Here is a 15,938-nt window from a genome sequence, read left to right as displayed (position 1 = left end):
AAATACCTAGGAATCCAACTTACAAGGGATGTAAAGGACCTCTTCAAGGAGAACTACAAACCACTGCTCAGTGAAATAAAAGAGGACACAAACAAATGGAAGAACATACCATGCTCATGGATAGGAAGAATCAATATCGTGAAAATGGCCATACTGCCCAAGGTAATTTATAGATTCAATGCCATCCCCATCAAGCTACCAATGAGTTTCTTCACGGAATTGGAAAAAACTGCTTTAAAGTTCATATGGAACCAAAAAAGAGCCCGCATCTCCAAGACAATCCTAAGTCAAAAGAACAAAGCTGGAGGCATCACGCTACCTGACTTCAAACTATACTACAAGGCTACAGTAACCAAAACAGCATGGTACTGGTACCAAAACAGAGATATAGACCAATGGAACAGAACAGAGTCCTCAGAAATAATACCACACATCTACAGCCATCTGATCTTTGACAAACCTGAGAGAAACAAGAAATGGGGAAAGGATTCCCTATTTAATAAATGGTGCTGGGAAAATTGGCTAGCCATAAGTAGAAAGCTGAAACTGGATCCTTTCCTTACTCCTTATACAAAAATTAATTCAAGATGGATTAGAGACTTAAATGTTAGACCTAATACCATAAAAATCCTAGAGGAAAACCTAGGTAGTACCATTCAGGACATAGGCATGGGCAAAGACTTCATGTCTAAAACACCAAAAGCAACGGCAGCAAAAGCCAAAATTGACAAATGGGATCTCATTAAACTAAAGAGCTTCTGCACAGCAAAAGAAACTACCATCAGAGTGAACAGGCAACCTACAGAATGGGAGAAAATTTTTGCAATCTACTCATCTGACAAAGGGCTAATATCCAGAACCTACAAAGAACTCCAACAAATTTACAAGAAAAAAACAAACAACCCCATCAAAAAGTGGGCAAAGGATATGAATAGACATTTCTCAAAAGAAGACATTCATACAGCCAACAAACACATGAAAAAATGCTCATCATCACTGGCCATCAGAGAAATGCAAATCAAAACCACAATGAGATACCATCTCACACCAGTTAGAATGGCGATCATTCAAAAGTCAGGAAACAACAGGTGCTGGAGAGGATGTGGAGAAATAGGAACACTTTTACACTGTTGGTGGGATTGTAAACTAGTTCAACCATTATGGAAAACAGTATGGCGATTCCTCAAGGATCTAGAACTAGATGTACCATATGACCCAGCCATCCCATTACTGGGTATATACCCAAAGGATTATAAATTATGCTGCTATAAAGACACATGCACACGTATGTTTATTGCAGCACTATTCACAATAGCAAAGACTTGGAATCAACCCAAATGTCCATCAGTGACAGATTGGATTAAGAAAATGTGGCACATATACACCATGGAATACTATGCAGCCATAAAAAAGGATGAGTTTGTGTCCTTTGTAGGGACATGGATACAGCTGGAAACTATCATTCTTAGCAAACTATCACAAGAACAGAAAACCAAACACATGTTCTCACTCATAGGTGGGAACTGAACAATGAGATCACTTGGACTCAGGAAGGGGAACATCACACACCGGGGCCTATCATGGGGAGGGGGGAGGGGGGAGGGATTGCATTCGGAGTTATACCTGATGTAAATGACGAGTTGATGGGTGCAGCACACCAACATGGCACAAGTATACATATGTAACAAACCTGCACGTTATGCACATGTACCCTACAACTTAAAGTATAATAATAATAAAAAAATTTAAAAAAAAAACCAATCACAGTAAAAAAATAAATAAATAAACTGACTGTAGTGACAGATTCCCTACCCCATGGGGTAGTAAGGAGTTAGGAGTGGTTTGTTACAGAAACTGTGCTTATTTTAGGTGATTTTTAAGAGGGTTTAAAGAAGTGGAGGTCCATCTGTTCTGAATTGGGTGCTGTCAGAAAGAGGTGCAATTTGGTGACTGTGAATGTTAATAACTTTTATCCAGAAGGTAGAGACATGGAAAAGGGCTGGACTTGTCATTAGAGAGGAAGCAGAAGTCCCTCACGTTAGTTGGGATGGGATGTGTGGTGTCTTTTGTGGTTGCAATGTCTTTGTTTTTATCTGTTTAGGCTTGAATACTGAGTTCACTTGTTCTTGTCTTCTTTCGCAGAACATGTTGATATTTTGGTGAAATACCTCATATACCTTGAGGCATGTCTTATTGATGTTTGTACCTTTCTTGAACTTGGCACAGGGGCTGACACACAGTGAGCATGCAATAAACACTTGATGAACTGAATTGAATGTGCAGCCACAGGAGGAACATGACTGGCTGGTAGTGTGGTTGGGTGAAGTGGTACAGGCATTAACATCCTCTCTGAGGGACCTGCTAAACCTAGGGCCATCAGCAGGGAGGCCAGGAGTGGTGTGTTGCTATATGGAGTGGCCAAAGCCAAGACTGACAGAGTCCTCTTTCCAAAATAATCTCAACAAGTTGAGTCAGGACCAGCAAGTGAAACTCAATCAGGATAAACATAAAGGACTGTGTTTTGATGCTGACATCTGTTGGGCAAGAGTAAGATGTGAAAAATCTAGCTTAGTCTGACTAGTTTAACAGCCCTTCTCAAAATGCTGAGCCTTTGTTTTTATTGCCAAAGGAAACTTAGATAAATTTGGAACGATATAGAGCGTTTTAACAGCTTGAATTGGGCAAAATGATTTGGGAACGATCTGAGACATTAGACATTTATTAGTCAACCTGAACAGGGCAGTGTGCATACACTGGGAATTTGGGAAGAGAGGGGCAAGGTGGGTTGGAGGGGTGGGTGGTGCTTCCGTGTGGGAGAGAGAAGAGGACTCTGAGCCTGCGAGAACAGAGAGAGAAGAGAGCACAGAAGACCATACTCCTGGCAAGGCTTGGTGGTTGAACAATTGGTTTGTTTTTATTTGAAAATCTCATTTAATTGGTAGGGTGAAAAAGAATATTTCTGAAATTATGTAAACTCTCATTTAGAAAAATACAGTCATCCCTCAGTTTCCTTAGGGGATTGGCTACAGGACCCTTCTTGGATACCAAACTGCATGGATACTCAAGTCCCTTAAATAAAATGGTGTAGTATTTGCAAATAACAGATGCATACCCTCCTGCATGCTTAACTAAGCTCTAGATGATTTATAATACCTAATACAATGTGAATGCTAAATAGTTGTCATTCTGTATTTTTTATTGTTATAGCACTATTTTTGTTGTCCTTTTTCCTGAATATTTTTGATCCAAAGTTGGTTGAATCCAAGGATATGGAACCCCCAGATATGCAGGGCCAATTGTGCATATTTATAAACATATTCTTATATTTAGTGATTTTATAGTAATTATAAGAATAATATAAATGCATTTTGAAATAGCTCAAAAATAGAGAAGAGAAGATTTGCTACCCTCCTGCTACTTTATCATATTTTGTAATTTCAGTTTTATCCCTTTAAAAAAATAGTGTGGCTTCAATGTATAGAAAATCTTGTATACTGCTTAGTTCATTTAACCTCTCGTTTAACCTAACACTTAGGTTATATGGTATAGCCTATTGCTTCTAGGCTACAAACCTAGACAGCATGTTGCTATATTGAATACTGTAGGCAGCTTTAACACAGTGGTGAGTATTTGTGTATCTAAACACTCTAAACATGGAAAAAGTACAGTAAAAATATGATATTATTATCTTATGGACCACCATTGCATATGTGCTGTGACACTGACTTGGAACATTGTAATGTAGCACACAGCAATATATGAAAGTATACTTGGAAATTCATCCAAACTTCTGCCTGTATCCACACTTCGTTCTTTTTTATTTCTGAGTAGCATTTCAATGTATGCATGTGCCATAGTTTGTTTAGTCATTTATCCATTGAAGGACATCTGGGATGTTTCAGGTTTGGGCCATTACAAATAAAGCTTTGTGAGCATTTGTGTATGGGTTTTTGTGTGAATTTAAGTCGTCATTTATCTGGGATGAATTCCAAGAGTTCAATTGCTGGTTTCTATGGTAATTGAATGTTTAGTTTTATAAGAAACTGCCAAACTATTTTGAAAATGATTTCATCATTTGACATTTCCGCTAACAATGAATGAGTGAGGCAGTTTTTCTGCACTTAGCGTTGTCACTATTTTTATATTAGCCATTATGATAGTTGTGTAGTGATAGCTCACTGTGTTTTTAATTTGTATTTCCTTAATGGCTAATGAGGTTGAACATCACCTTTTCATGTGCTTATTTGCCATCTGTATATTCTCCTCAGTGATGTCCATCCATATTTTTTGCCCACTTTCTAATTGCATTGTTTGTTTGTTTTGTTGTTGTTTTTTTTTTTGTTTGTTTGTTTTGAGATGGAGTCTCGCTCTGTTGGCAGACTGGAGTGAAGTGGTGCAATCTCGGCTCACTGCAACCTCCACCTCCCAGGTTCAAGCGATTCTCCTGCTTCAGCCTCCAGAGTAGCTGGGACTACAGGTGTCCGCTACCATGCCCAGCTAATTTTTGTATTTTTAGTAGAGATGGGTTTTTCACTATGTTGGCCAGGATGGTCTTGATCTCCTGACCTCGTGATCTGCCCACCTAGGCCTCCCAAAGTGCTGGGATTACAGGTGTGAGCCACCGCACCTGGTCGCATTGTTTACTTTTTTAAACTGTTAAGTTTTAAGGGTTTTAAAATATATACATGTATGTGTGTGTGTCTATACATACACATATATATATATATTCTAGATACTAGTCCTTTGTTAGATACGTGATTTGCAATAATTCCTCCTAGTCTGTAGCATGTCTTTTAATCCTCTTTCACATGGGTGAAGTTTCTGGTTTTGCTGAAGTATAATTCATTAGTTTTTCCTTATATGATTCGTGCTTTTGGTGTCATTTGAGAATATTTTTGCCCAGCCCTAGGTCCTGAAGATTTTCTCCTATTTTTTTTTCCTAAAAATTTTCTAGTTTTACATTTTACACTTGAGTTTGTGATCAATTATGAATTAATTTTTGTATAAAGTGTAAGGTTTAAGTTCATTTCTTTGCCTATGGATGTTCAATTGCTCCAGTACCATTTGTTGAAGAGTCTATCATTTCTCAATTGAAATGCTTTTGCATCTTTGTCAAAAATCAGGTGAACCTACTTATAAGTTTATTTCTGGGTTCTCTATTCTGTTGCATTGATCTATGTGACAATCTATGTGATTATCTTTATACCAATGTCACACTATATTGATTTTATAGCTATATAATAAGTCGTTATTAGAGTAGTTCCTCCCCAAATTAATTCTTCTTTTTCAGAATTGTTTAAGCTGTTCTAGGGCCTGTGCCTTCCCATACACAGTTTAGCATTAGTTTGTTTATGACTACAAAAAACCTTGCTGGAATTCTGATAGTCTACAAAAAACCTTTCTGGAATTGCATTATACCTACTGATCAACTTGAGGGGAAATAACATCTTTCCTATAGTGAACCTTTCTATCCATGAACCTGGTATGTCTCTCCATTTATATAGGTCATCTTTGACTTTTTCCATCATCACTTAGGAATTTTCAGTGTACAGATCCTGTACTTGTCTTACTATTTCATTTTCTTGTACATAATTGTAAGTGGTATTGTGTTTAATTTTAGTTTCTGTTTGTTTATTGTTAGCCTACAAAAATAAAATTGATTTTTGTGTATTGATCATGTATCCTGTGACCTTGCTGAATTCACTTATTAGTTCTAGGATATAAAAAAAAATTCCTTGGAACTTTCTACATGGACATGTCATCTGAAAATAGAAACAGTTTTGTTTCTTCCTTTCCACTCTGTATGTATTTAATTATTGTTCATACATAAAACTTTATTAATTTGCCAATACTAGGCATTTAGGTTCTTAGCAGATTGACTGAGATAAAAAAGGTGGACTTTTTTTGTTTCTTAGTATTTTTTATCAAATTTATTTTCAGAAGGACAGTGTCAGTTTTTTACTCCACATTTAATAACTTGTTTTACTGCATACTTCTGAGGTTTGTGAATTATATTTTAATTTTTTAGATAAAACACATTTTTACTATGAGATGAGAATAAGATGCATCATGTTATATCACTTTGTATTTACTTGATTAACTCTGAGATCAAACACTACTCACTTTTGTCCTTTTCATTTTAACAGATGTTATACATCCAGGCTCTACCAGGGCCTTTCCTTTCTATGGATCCATCCGCGTTTGTGGATGTTTATGGATATATTGCTACCCCTCAAGTCTGGAAACAAAAATCTTCATTAATCTGGCGTCTTGGCCCCACATACCTCTTTGAAGAAGCCATTTCAATGGAAACTCTGGAAGTTATTAACAAACTTGGCCCAAGATATTGTGGCAACTTCCAAGCTGTGCATGTCCCAGGTACGGAGTGTTTTGATTTACAATGTTCTTGCTGATAGTAGTTTTTAAATGTACATCTGGTTATTTATAGCATATTTGCAGAGAATAAGCTCAGCGTTAGGGTCAGTCATTAGGGAAGACCTCTGTAATTGTATCATTATATATTTACAACCCAAGAGAAAATGTCACAGAAAAGGAAATGACAATATCTTTAGATTTCAACTCCAGAGTCCCTAATGGGGAAGAGGTGGGTTGGGTAATACCATCAGCAAAGAAAGAAAGAAGAGATTAGACAAATACGTTACATTGCTTTTAATGAAGAAGCTTTTTAACTAAAGTATACTGTTGTCTTCAATTATTAAACAGGCAGACAAAACATCCACATTTTCATTATTGATTGTCGTTATTCAAGCAGGGAGCATTGCTCTCTGTGCTCCGTCAAGTCAAAGGGGTCAGCTCCCATCTGGAAAGAATGATAAATGAATCTATGTCAGTGGCCTGTATGTGCTGAAGGGCGATTGAATGCTGTAGAGCATTTCTGTCTCCAGGCCCATGATGTCTTTGAATTTCATTTCCTGTGGCAAATGGCACTGGCCAGAGCAATGGGATGAGGTCAGGTCTAGAGCCAAAGTCTTACCAATTCTATATTCATGCCACCCTTCTCTACTAGCACAGTGGGTCTCATTGACTTAGAGACCAGTATGCTAATTCAAACTGGGATGTTTGCCATGGCTGTGCAGCTCATTGAAAATTAAACATTTCAGTTCAGCCTATTTCAGGTCAGGTTTCTTGTCACTTAGCAGTTTGGTTTTAGGGAGTGAGGTTATATACTTGACAGATGTTTTAAGCTCTTCTCCTTCTCCTCCTTCTCCTCCTTCTCCTCCTTCTCCTCCTTCTCCTCCTTCTCCTCCTTCTCCTCCTTCTCCTCCTTCTTCTTCTTCTTCTTCTTCTTCTTCTTCTTCTTCTTCTTCTTCTTCTTCTTCTTCTTCTTCTTCTTCTTCTTCTTCTTCTTCTTCTTCTTCTTCTTCTTCTTCTTCTTCTTCTTCTTCTTCTTGACAGAGTCTCACTCTGTTGCCCAGACTACAGTGCAATGGCGCTATCTGGGCTCACTGCAACCTCTGCCTCCCTGGTTCAAGTCACTTTCCTGTCCCAGCCTCCCGAGTAGCTGGGACTACAGACATGTGCCACCATGCCAGGCTGATTTTTTGTACTTTTAGTAGAGATGAGGTTTCACCATGTTGGCCAGGCTGGTCTCGAACTCCTGACCTCAAGTGATCTGCCTGCCTCCGCCTCCCAAAATGCTGGGATTACAGGCATAAGCCACCACGCCCAGCCCAGAGTTTTCTGTAAGCATCAGAGAAGAGGGTAAAACAAATGACATGCAAACATACAATGTGCAAAAACATGCAATGTGACAACATACAAACATCCTCTCAATGATTACTTTGCTGTGTGACATAGATATTAAATTGTATGAGGAGTAATTTCCTTCTCTGTAAAGTGAGACTAGAAACCAATAAACATGTATTGTTACAGGGGAGGACCTGGACAGTGAAGCCACACCCCTTGTTGCAGAAGAAAGAGTTTCTTTTGGACTTCACATAGCCAGCTCCTCTATCACCAGTGTAGTGGACATCAGAAATGCTTACAATGAGGTGGACAGCCGTCTGATCGCCAAAGAAGTACATCTTCTAACTTCATTGCTAATCTCTGTTGGAATCTTGGTTTCATGGCTTGCTTTAGCTTTCAGTGCTTAAGTAGACACTATTTCATGTTTGCACATGTATAGATGGATACGCACATACATGTTTCCCACTTCATTTGTTAAAATATCCTATGCCTCCTCACCCACTGGCGTCCTCCAAGACTAAGCCTTTCACTTATAATTATTCAGAAAAGAAAAATCATAAATAAAAGAACAAGAACAAATGACAGGTTTTAAATACCTTTGCAGCATTGAAAACACTATTGAGCTTCCCTAGTCCTGGGTATTAATGACCCACTAACACTGAGATATTCTTTGAGTTGTTGTGATTTTTTTTAATTTTAATTTTTTAATTTTTTTACAGATGGGATCTCTCTGTGTTGCCCAGGCTGGTCTTAAACTCCTAGGCTCAAGTGATCCTCCTGCTTCAGCCTCCTGAGTAGTTGGGATTACAGGTGTGAGTCATAGCACCCAGTATTGCTGTGATTAAAACAACAAACAAACAAAAAACAGTAAATTTTCAAAATAACAAGGAGATGTGTTTATAGATGGTGATGCCATTAAATTTACTTCCAAATTTTGCATAAAGAGCTCTTTTGCTTAGCACTGATGAAAACTTGCTGATTTGTTGTATTCTCTTCACTCTCATGGACAGAGGGTACCCCCAGAGGATGGGGAGTCAGGAACTAGGTCCTGTTGATCATGAAAGTTGTGGCTTAGCAGCAACACACTGCTTTCTGATATAGGAGGCTAGGATTCCTATCTTCTTGCCCCTTTGACACCTGTAGAGATTGGGCTCCCAGAGCCTGAACAAACCTAGTCTGAGAAGGTGGCAGCCCTCACCTTGGTAGTGCTGTTCCATCTGAAAGTGTTCTTGGGTTCCTCTTGCTCTTCTTAGCACCTCAGTGTAAGCACGTGGGACACTGGTGGCTCAGACTGCATAACTGAAGCTGCTCACTTAAATTCGGTCACAGCCTGGGGGGCAGAATGCATGAGCCTGAATTTTGGCTTCAATCCCCTGACATTGGTTCAATTGCTATTCATTCACTGATCATTGCTGATGGAGTGTCAGCACTGGGCCAGGCCCCAGAGGGCCTGCCCTCCAGGAGCTCGTGGACAACGCTTCTTCTTTTGCAGGAGTTTCTTAGGACTAATTGCTGCTCATTTCTCTAGATGAACATTTCATCCCGTGACAATGCCATGCCCATTTTCTTGCTGAGGAATTGTGCTGGCCACCTGTCAGGGTCTCTGCGCACCATTGGAGCTGTTGCTGTGGGTCAATTAGGTATGTTCAGCTGGGAAGCTTTGCTGCTATTTGGAAAGCAAGGTTTGTGCTGTCATGGCTTGTGCACCCTGGGGTTCTGGAGTGATGTGCAGGATGGAGTGTGCTGGAGAACCAGGATGGGGAGGACCAGAGTTGGGAGTGAATCCAGCAAGAGAGCCTCCCAGAAAGCATGAGGATCTGTTCACCTGGCCACATCTGACAATCAGTAGGGAGCTCAGCTACTAACCAGGCTGCTGTCTGTGACAGCAGGAACCTGTCTATCTAGTGAGCACAGTGGGGCTTTTGAGTAGAAGCACTGATTGTGGTTGTTTGAGTGAAAACTGTTGGTCACCATTCAGTTGAGCAATAGCAAGGCAACAAATTGGTGCAAGTGCCCTGCCCAGCAGGATCTAGAGGACAGGCAAGAGCAATGGGTTGATAGAACAAAAGGGATACTGAGGCTCAGGGATCTGGCTCATCCAGCACTCTGGAGTGAAGGCAGAGGGTGGCAATCTGAAATACTCTGGGCTGTTCAGCCTTCTGATGGCAAAGAAAGGACTTAGCACAGTACAGTATCTCCCAGCCACATAAGACTTTCAGAGCCTCCTGCTCTTCCTCCCAGCCTGTCCCAGGTGCACAGGCCCCCCTGGCTGTGGGTGGATGGTAGCACTGGTAGCTCATTGGTCCTCCTGTGCTGTTGAGGCATTTCCCATTGCAATGAAGCTGTGACATGTTGATGAAATGCCCACTTTATGTCACATAGGGGTGAGGGTGTTCCACTCCAGCCCTGCTGCCAGCAGCCTGGACTTCATTGGCGGGCCTGCCATCCTCCTGGGCCTCATCTCCTTAGCGACAGATGATCATACCATGTATGCGGCTGTGAAAGTTCTGCACTCAGTCCTGACCAGTAATGCCATGTGTGACTTCCTGATGCAACACATCTGTGGGTACCAGGTAATCCCATCCTCCCACCTGGGACTGAGACTCCCCAAAGTGCTGTCATCCCCAGGGAACAGGGACAAGCGTTGCTTGCCCCGGTAGCATTCCCTCCAGGGTGACTTCTAAAGAAGGGGAGCCGAAAGCCCTTGGGTTCTGAGACCAGCAACTTCGCAGCAGAGGAGGGGCAGGTGACAGCCAGCCCAAGAACTCTGCTCAGGATGAGGATGCTCACCTGGCTGTGGCTTCTGGCCCTTTTCACTGAAAAATTCCAGTGTCATTTGTGGTGGTCTCCCCACCTTGTCTCTAGCATGGTGGCTGAGAGCCCAGGCTGCAGAGCAGACTGCCAGAGTTTAAATCGCATCTCTTCTAATTTGCTGTTTAACCTTAGATGAGTTACTTATCCTCTGCCTGTTTCCCCACCTGTAAGATAAGGACTGTAATAGGGTTGCTGTGAGGATTAGATGATTTCATGCAAGTGAAGAGGTTAGAATTACATCAGGCCCAGAATAAGTGCTGAGTAAATATTAGTCATTTCCAGTTCTTAATCTCTTTGTGCGTCAGTTCCCTCATGTGTAAAGTGGGAATATGAGAGCACCTGTTTTGCAGGGTTGTGAGGACTGTGTTTATGTGTGTTGAGAGCTTAGAGGAGCACCTGCACAGGGTACCTGCTTTGCACATGTTTACTGTGATTGTCATTGCTACTTAGAATTGGTAAAGTTAGATGAGACATGACCACCGCACTCAAGTAACTTCTCACATGGCTGGGAGGTGGCCAGGTGAAGAATTAGGAGGACAAGGCCAGGGTCGGAGTCTGGGCCATGTCATGGGTCTCACAGGCAATGGAGGCTTCCTCTGGTGTGGGGGCTGCTGGGTGATTGGGGCAAAGCCTCCTGTGTCTCTGGATACTGGGTCAGGGTTTGAGCAGAAGAAAGCTGTGTGATAGCCTTCCAGGCACTCACTGTCTCTGTCTGGACTACTGCCACAGCTGTACAGTAACCCCTTCCCCCAGCCAGTCCCTCGTAGCCCAGTGATGCCAGCTGTAGCCCCACATCACAGATCTGATGGTGCCCCTCCTGTGTGTAAAACCTGCAAAGGCATCTGATTGCCGATACCATATCCCAAAATCCTTAGACAGGTTTTCAAAGCCATTCAAAACTGGCCACGAACCTTTCCTTCCAGCCCCACCTCCAATCCAGCCAACATTTCAGTCCATGCTCTCACCTCCCCAAATCCTGTACCTTCTCTGATCATTGAACAGTGTATGACTTTGTGTGCCTGTGGCCTCTGCTCGGAGCACCTCTTTTTTTCTCCCTCAAGCGCTCTCCTGTTTTTTCCAGATCAAGCTCAAATAGCAAAGGTAGCATTCTCTTCCCCCAAGTGAGGATGTGGCCATCTCCTGGTCCCCTTGGCACTGTGGGCACACCCCGTTTTAACTGCTCTCGCATGCACACTGGGATGATCGGTCTACACATCTCTACTGGAATCTTTCTAAAGATCCTAGTATTTTTTACTCTTTGCTGGTGTATTACTGACACCATGAAGACATAAAAATGCAATCGGTGTCCAAGATTCATATCAAGAACTACTAATCTTTGTGACTCACTGGCTACCTGGCTACCTTCCCAGAAACTCTGAGCTTCTTAGAAAGCTCAGACTACCTCAGGCTCACTGTATTCTCATTTCCCAGTCCTGGGGATGGGGGGTGGGCACAGTGAGCTCTCAGTGAGGGTTCGGAAATGAGAACATCGTCTTGAGAGAAGGAACTACCCACCACAGAGGTACATAGCACCTGTTGTCACATGTAGGTAGAGGGGTCAAAAAGCATTTTGTTAAAAAAGAAGCTCATCATCAAGAGGTTCCCTGGAGACTGAGCTGGCTGAGCTTTCCAGGAAGAGATGGTAGAGACAAGGAGTGGCCCATGGATGGAATCTCTTTACTCAAATTAATTGATCAAATGCTTCCTAAGACCAGGCACTCTGCCAGGCACTAGGGATGTGAGGTGAACAAGTTGGGTTTAGTCCCTGTCTTCATGGTACTTACAATCCAAGAAGGTGGACAGAAAAATACTGTTAGCATGAAGGAGAGTCTCTCAGATACCTCCTTTGAGTAAAGAACTCATCAGATTCAGAGGTTTATTGTACCTTTACACATGAAGGCAGAAGAAGGAAATTTTAAAACTGTTATTCTGTCTTTAAAAAGGAAACATTTCAAATATTTATGTCTTTGGGGAAAATCAGAAGGAAAAGCTGGGTGGCAAGAGAGGTGATAAATGGCAGGTTTGAGTGAAGAAATCGTAATATTTTATTTTTGTTTTTTTAAACTTCCTTGCCCACTCTTTATAAAATATACCTCCATCCTCCCTCATCCTTTTCTAGGCACGTTTTCTTGCTTTGTGTTTCTTTGTAACCTGCATGTGCATTTGCCTTATGTCTGCTTCTGTATCACCACGTTTGTGTCTGTTTCACTCCCAGACACATGCTTCATAAGGCGTGTGTCCTGCTTGTTTATTACTGTACCCTAAGAACATGCCATAGATAGTAGGTGCTTAGCTAGGATTTGGGAAAGAATCAGTGAATGAAAACAAGGGTCTTCAATTAAGTGGCTTGCTCTTGCTCAGGAGTGGATTTCATCGGTTTTTAGGTTTTACTCTAGGCTCATCTGCTGGTTTATCGGTTGGGTGAGAGAGAGAGCATAAACCTTTCTATCTGTTATTTCTGTCAACTTGATTTATCAGCCTCTTCTCAGACTAAATAATAGCCAGCTGAGTTTGACAGGATGGATGTTCTTAATATGGGGAAGGAGGAGGCTACTGTTCCAGACTAACATTAAAACACTCACAGGATCTGGTCTGGGTTCCTCCAAAAGGCTAGGAGGAGAGGATGGTTGTGGAGCTGTGCATGGCATACCGAATGGAGGGTAGGGAGCCATAACCCTGCCACTGTGGGGATTGTAGGTTCTGCCTCACAGGTGATGGGCAATCGCAGGAAGGCTGGGACAGGGGAACGGACTGACCGAGGTGTTAGAACACCCCTTGGCATCAGTGGAGAAGATGAGGCATGGGAATGAGGTTCAAACAGGTGCTGAGATAGAGTCTGACATAATAGGAGCCTGTGTTCCTGACCTGGGGAGTCTCAGGATCTGTGAGCAGCCAGGGCAGGTGGCGCTGGAAAGGAGCCAGGGCGGTCCAGCAGGCTGCCGACAGGAAGGAAGGGAGATGCTGGGACATGCTCAATGGGAAATGTTTGTGAGACATTGAAGATGAAGTATCAAGTGGGAGAAAAGGCTCTGGAGCTCAGGGGCAGGCTGTGCTGGAGGGGTAAATATGAGGGTCATTGCCACAATGATGATATTTAATCTAAGGAAATTGATGAAATAGCCAAAAAGAAGCTGTAGAGAGAGAATAGGGTTGAGGGGGAAACAAAGAGGAGCTAACCACATAGAACTGGGAATGTAATTAAAATCCAGTAAAGGAGATTGAGAAGCAAGAGGAAAGAGAAACCAAAGACAGTTATGTCAAGGAATCTGAAAAAAGAATGTGTTTTGGGAAGGTGGGTACGGTCAAACCATGCTAAATGCTGGTAAAGAATAGCACAAACTAAGGATGGGGTGTCTTCTTTGGATTTGGCCACCTGAAAGTCCCTGGTGGCCTTTCTGAGGGAGGTGGCCAGGTGGAGGCAGTGGCTGGCTGATGCGGGTTGAAAAGAGAACGTGAGGTGAGGATATGAAGCCAGGGCGTGTTGATAATGCTTTCTAGAAGTTTGCCTATGAGCAGGAGGAGCTGCATAAGAGCTACAGGGATTAGGGATGGAGGGAGGGTTATTTTTACAATGACAAATACCAGAATATATTTGTACATAGGAGGAAGAGATCCAGGGTCGGGCAGTGGAATCTTGGAGAGAACAGTTATCTCAAAGAGCAGTGTCCTTCAGATGGTGACCAGTGGGATCCAGAGACCAGATAGATGGGAGACTCTGCTTGCGACAGGAAGGAATCCAACACATGTATTTGTGAATTTGGTGGTGGGAAGACAGAGTATTAGTATCTGATGGGTTCTGTCTTCTCAGGAAAGTATGAGGTCAGGTCGGGGAGAGGAAGAGAGGTTAGAGGAGAGAGGAGAAGCAATGAAACCATGATCTCTAGGATAAGAAAATACAGCTTATTAGAAAGACAGAGTTGGATTGCCAGACCCACCTGAGTGTCAGTTTGACATTTGACACTATTTGATGTAAAGTGAAGCCAGTCAGACTGAATGTTTTCTCATGCAACTTTTAGCCATCCCAATTATGTCTTGCTGTGGGATTTCATATATATTGAATAGTCCGGAAAGATATTGAGTCTTTTCTGATCATAAACAAGGCTTCCCAAGGGCACGTTGCAAGAACATGTCTGGGAGGACAGGGAGAGAGGGCGGGCTGTGTTGGAGCCATGGATGGGGAATGGAGCCATGGATGGAAGGAGCTGAGACTCCAGACGAGGTGACTCAAGACTCATCTGCCAATGGATGGCTGGGCAGACTGACTCGTGTGGAGGTGGAGTCAACAGAGATGTGAGGCTTGGTGGGACCCATCTTCTTAGTCTGAGATAAACTGGGTCACCAAATGTATGCTGGGACCCAAGTGCCTCCATGCTGAGATCGATGCTGCATGTTGCTGGCTTCCCAGGGGCTGGTGCAACTGACCGGCACATCTGGCTGGGTGCAGCCAGGCTCATGGGCAGGTGGTAGCTTCCCGTAAATGCAGCATTTATGGGATGGTTATGCATGTAAAGGACCCAGTAACAGAAAATTAGAAGGAGGCTTGAGAAGTGTGGGAGGAAACCAGGAGAGAGTAGCATTCTGGAAACATGGAATAGATGCAGGGAAAAGTAAGGGCCCCAGTGAGAAGTCAGGTCACGGCACAGAAAAGTGGCCACAGAAGTTGATGTGTATTTTTCTTCTGAGAACATGGGAATGAAGGATGGTAGTAGCAGGGAGCAGAAGGTTGCAGACTGGACTGAAACAAGTGGGTGAAGGGGGAAGCTCTAATGATGCATTCATGAGGAAACTGCTTTGTGTTAACCTTTTCAGATAATGGCATTCCTCCTGAGGAAGAAAGCCTCTCTCCTGAACCATCGAATTTTTCAGCTGATCCTCTCAGTAGCTGGCACTGTGGAGCTGGGCTTCAGGTCATCTGCTATCACCAACACTGGTGTCTTCCAGCACATCCTCTGCAATTTCGAGGTAAATCAGAGATTGGCCCTTAGCCCTTCAGGAGTGTGTGTGATGGTAAATATGCTAAGTCTGGGCTTTCCCTTAAACCCAGCACGTCAGCTTCCCTCATAGTCATGATGGTAGGAAGAGGGAAAACCAAACAAGCCTGCCCAGAGGCCCTAGTTTGTAATGACATCCTGCCACCTATGGACTGTGTGGCTTCGGACAAATCTTTTGACTTCTCTGAGCCCCACTCTTTTTCTTGGGTGAAGTGGAGACCTTCATTTCCTTGCAGGCTGTCATGAGGGTTAAGCCAGATAGTATCTGGGAAAGGATTTTTAAACTGTAAATTAGCATATACATATGAGGGTAAAGAAAATGATCTCAGTTCCTTTGGGTGGTGTTTTGCTGCTTCCAAATGATTCTTGAAAGGGGTGAGTTGAGGGATGCAGAAGGAAACGCCTGAGGCTAACTGAGGAGCATCG

The 15,938-nt window shown here is 42.6% G+C and overlaps 1 protein-coding gene across 1 annotated transcript in view; it reads left to right on the top strand.

The window, feature by feature from the left end:
* The window catches only part of WDFY4 (WDFY family member 4), a 298,615-nt gene that overhangs the window by 98,254 nt on the left and 184,423 nt on the right, over positions 1–15,938 (top strand). The window contains exons 20-24 of the mRNA XM_025396309.1: positions 6,147–6,378; positions 7,894–8,039; positions 9,236–9,347; positions 10,090–10,280; positions 15,331–15,483. Of these exons, the coding sequence (XP_025252094.1) occupies positions 6,147–6,378; positions 7,894–8,039; positions 9,236–9,347; positions 10,090–10,280; positions 15,331–15,483 (834 nt within the window). The remainder of the gene's footprint in view (positions 1–6,146; positions 6,379–7,893; positions 8,040–9,235; positions 9,348–10,089; positions 10,281–15,330; positions 15,484–15,938) is intronic.

Source organism: Theropithecus gelada, chromosome 9 (genome assembly GCF_003255815.1).
Source record: "Theropithecus gelada isolate Dixy chromosome 9, Tgel_1.0, whole genome shotgun sequence".
Classification (NCBI taxonomy): domain Eukaryota; kingdom Metazoa; phylum Chordata; class Mammalia; order Primates; family Cercopithecidae; genus Theropithecus; species Theropithecus gelada.
The sequence above is the reverse complement of the archived record's forward strand: the minus strand, read 5'-3'. Positions and strand labels throughout refer to the sequence as shown.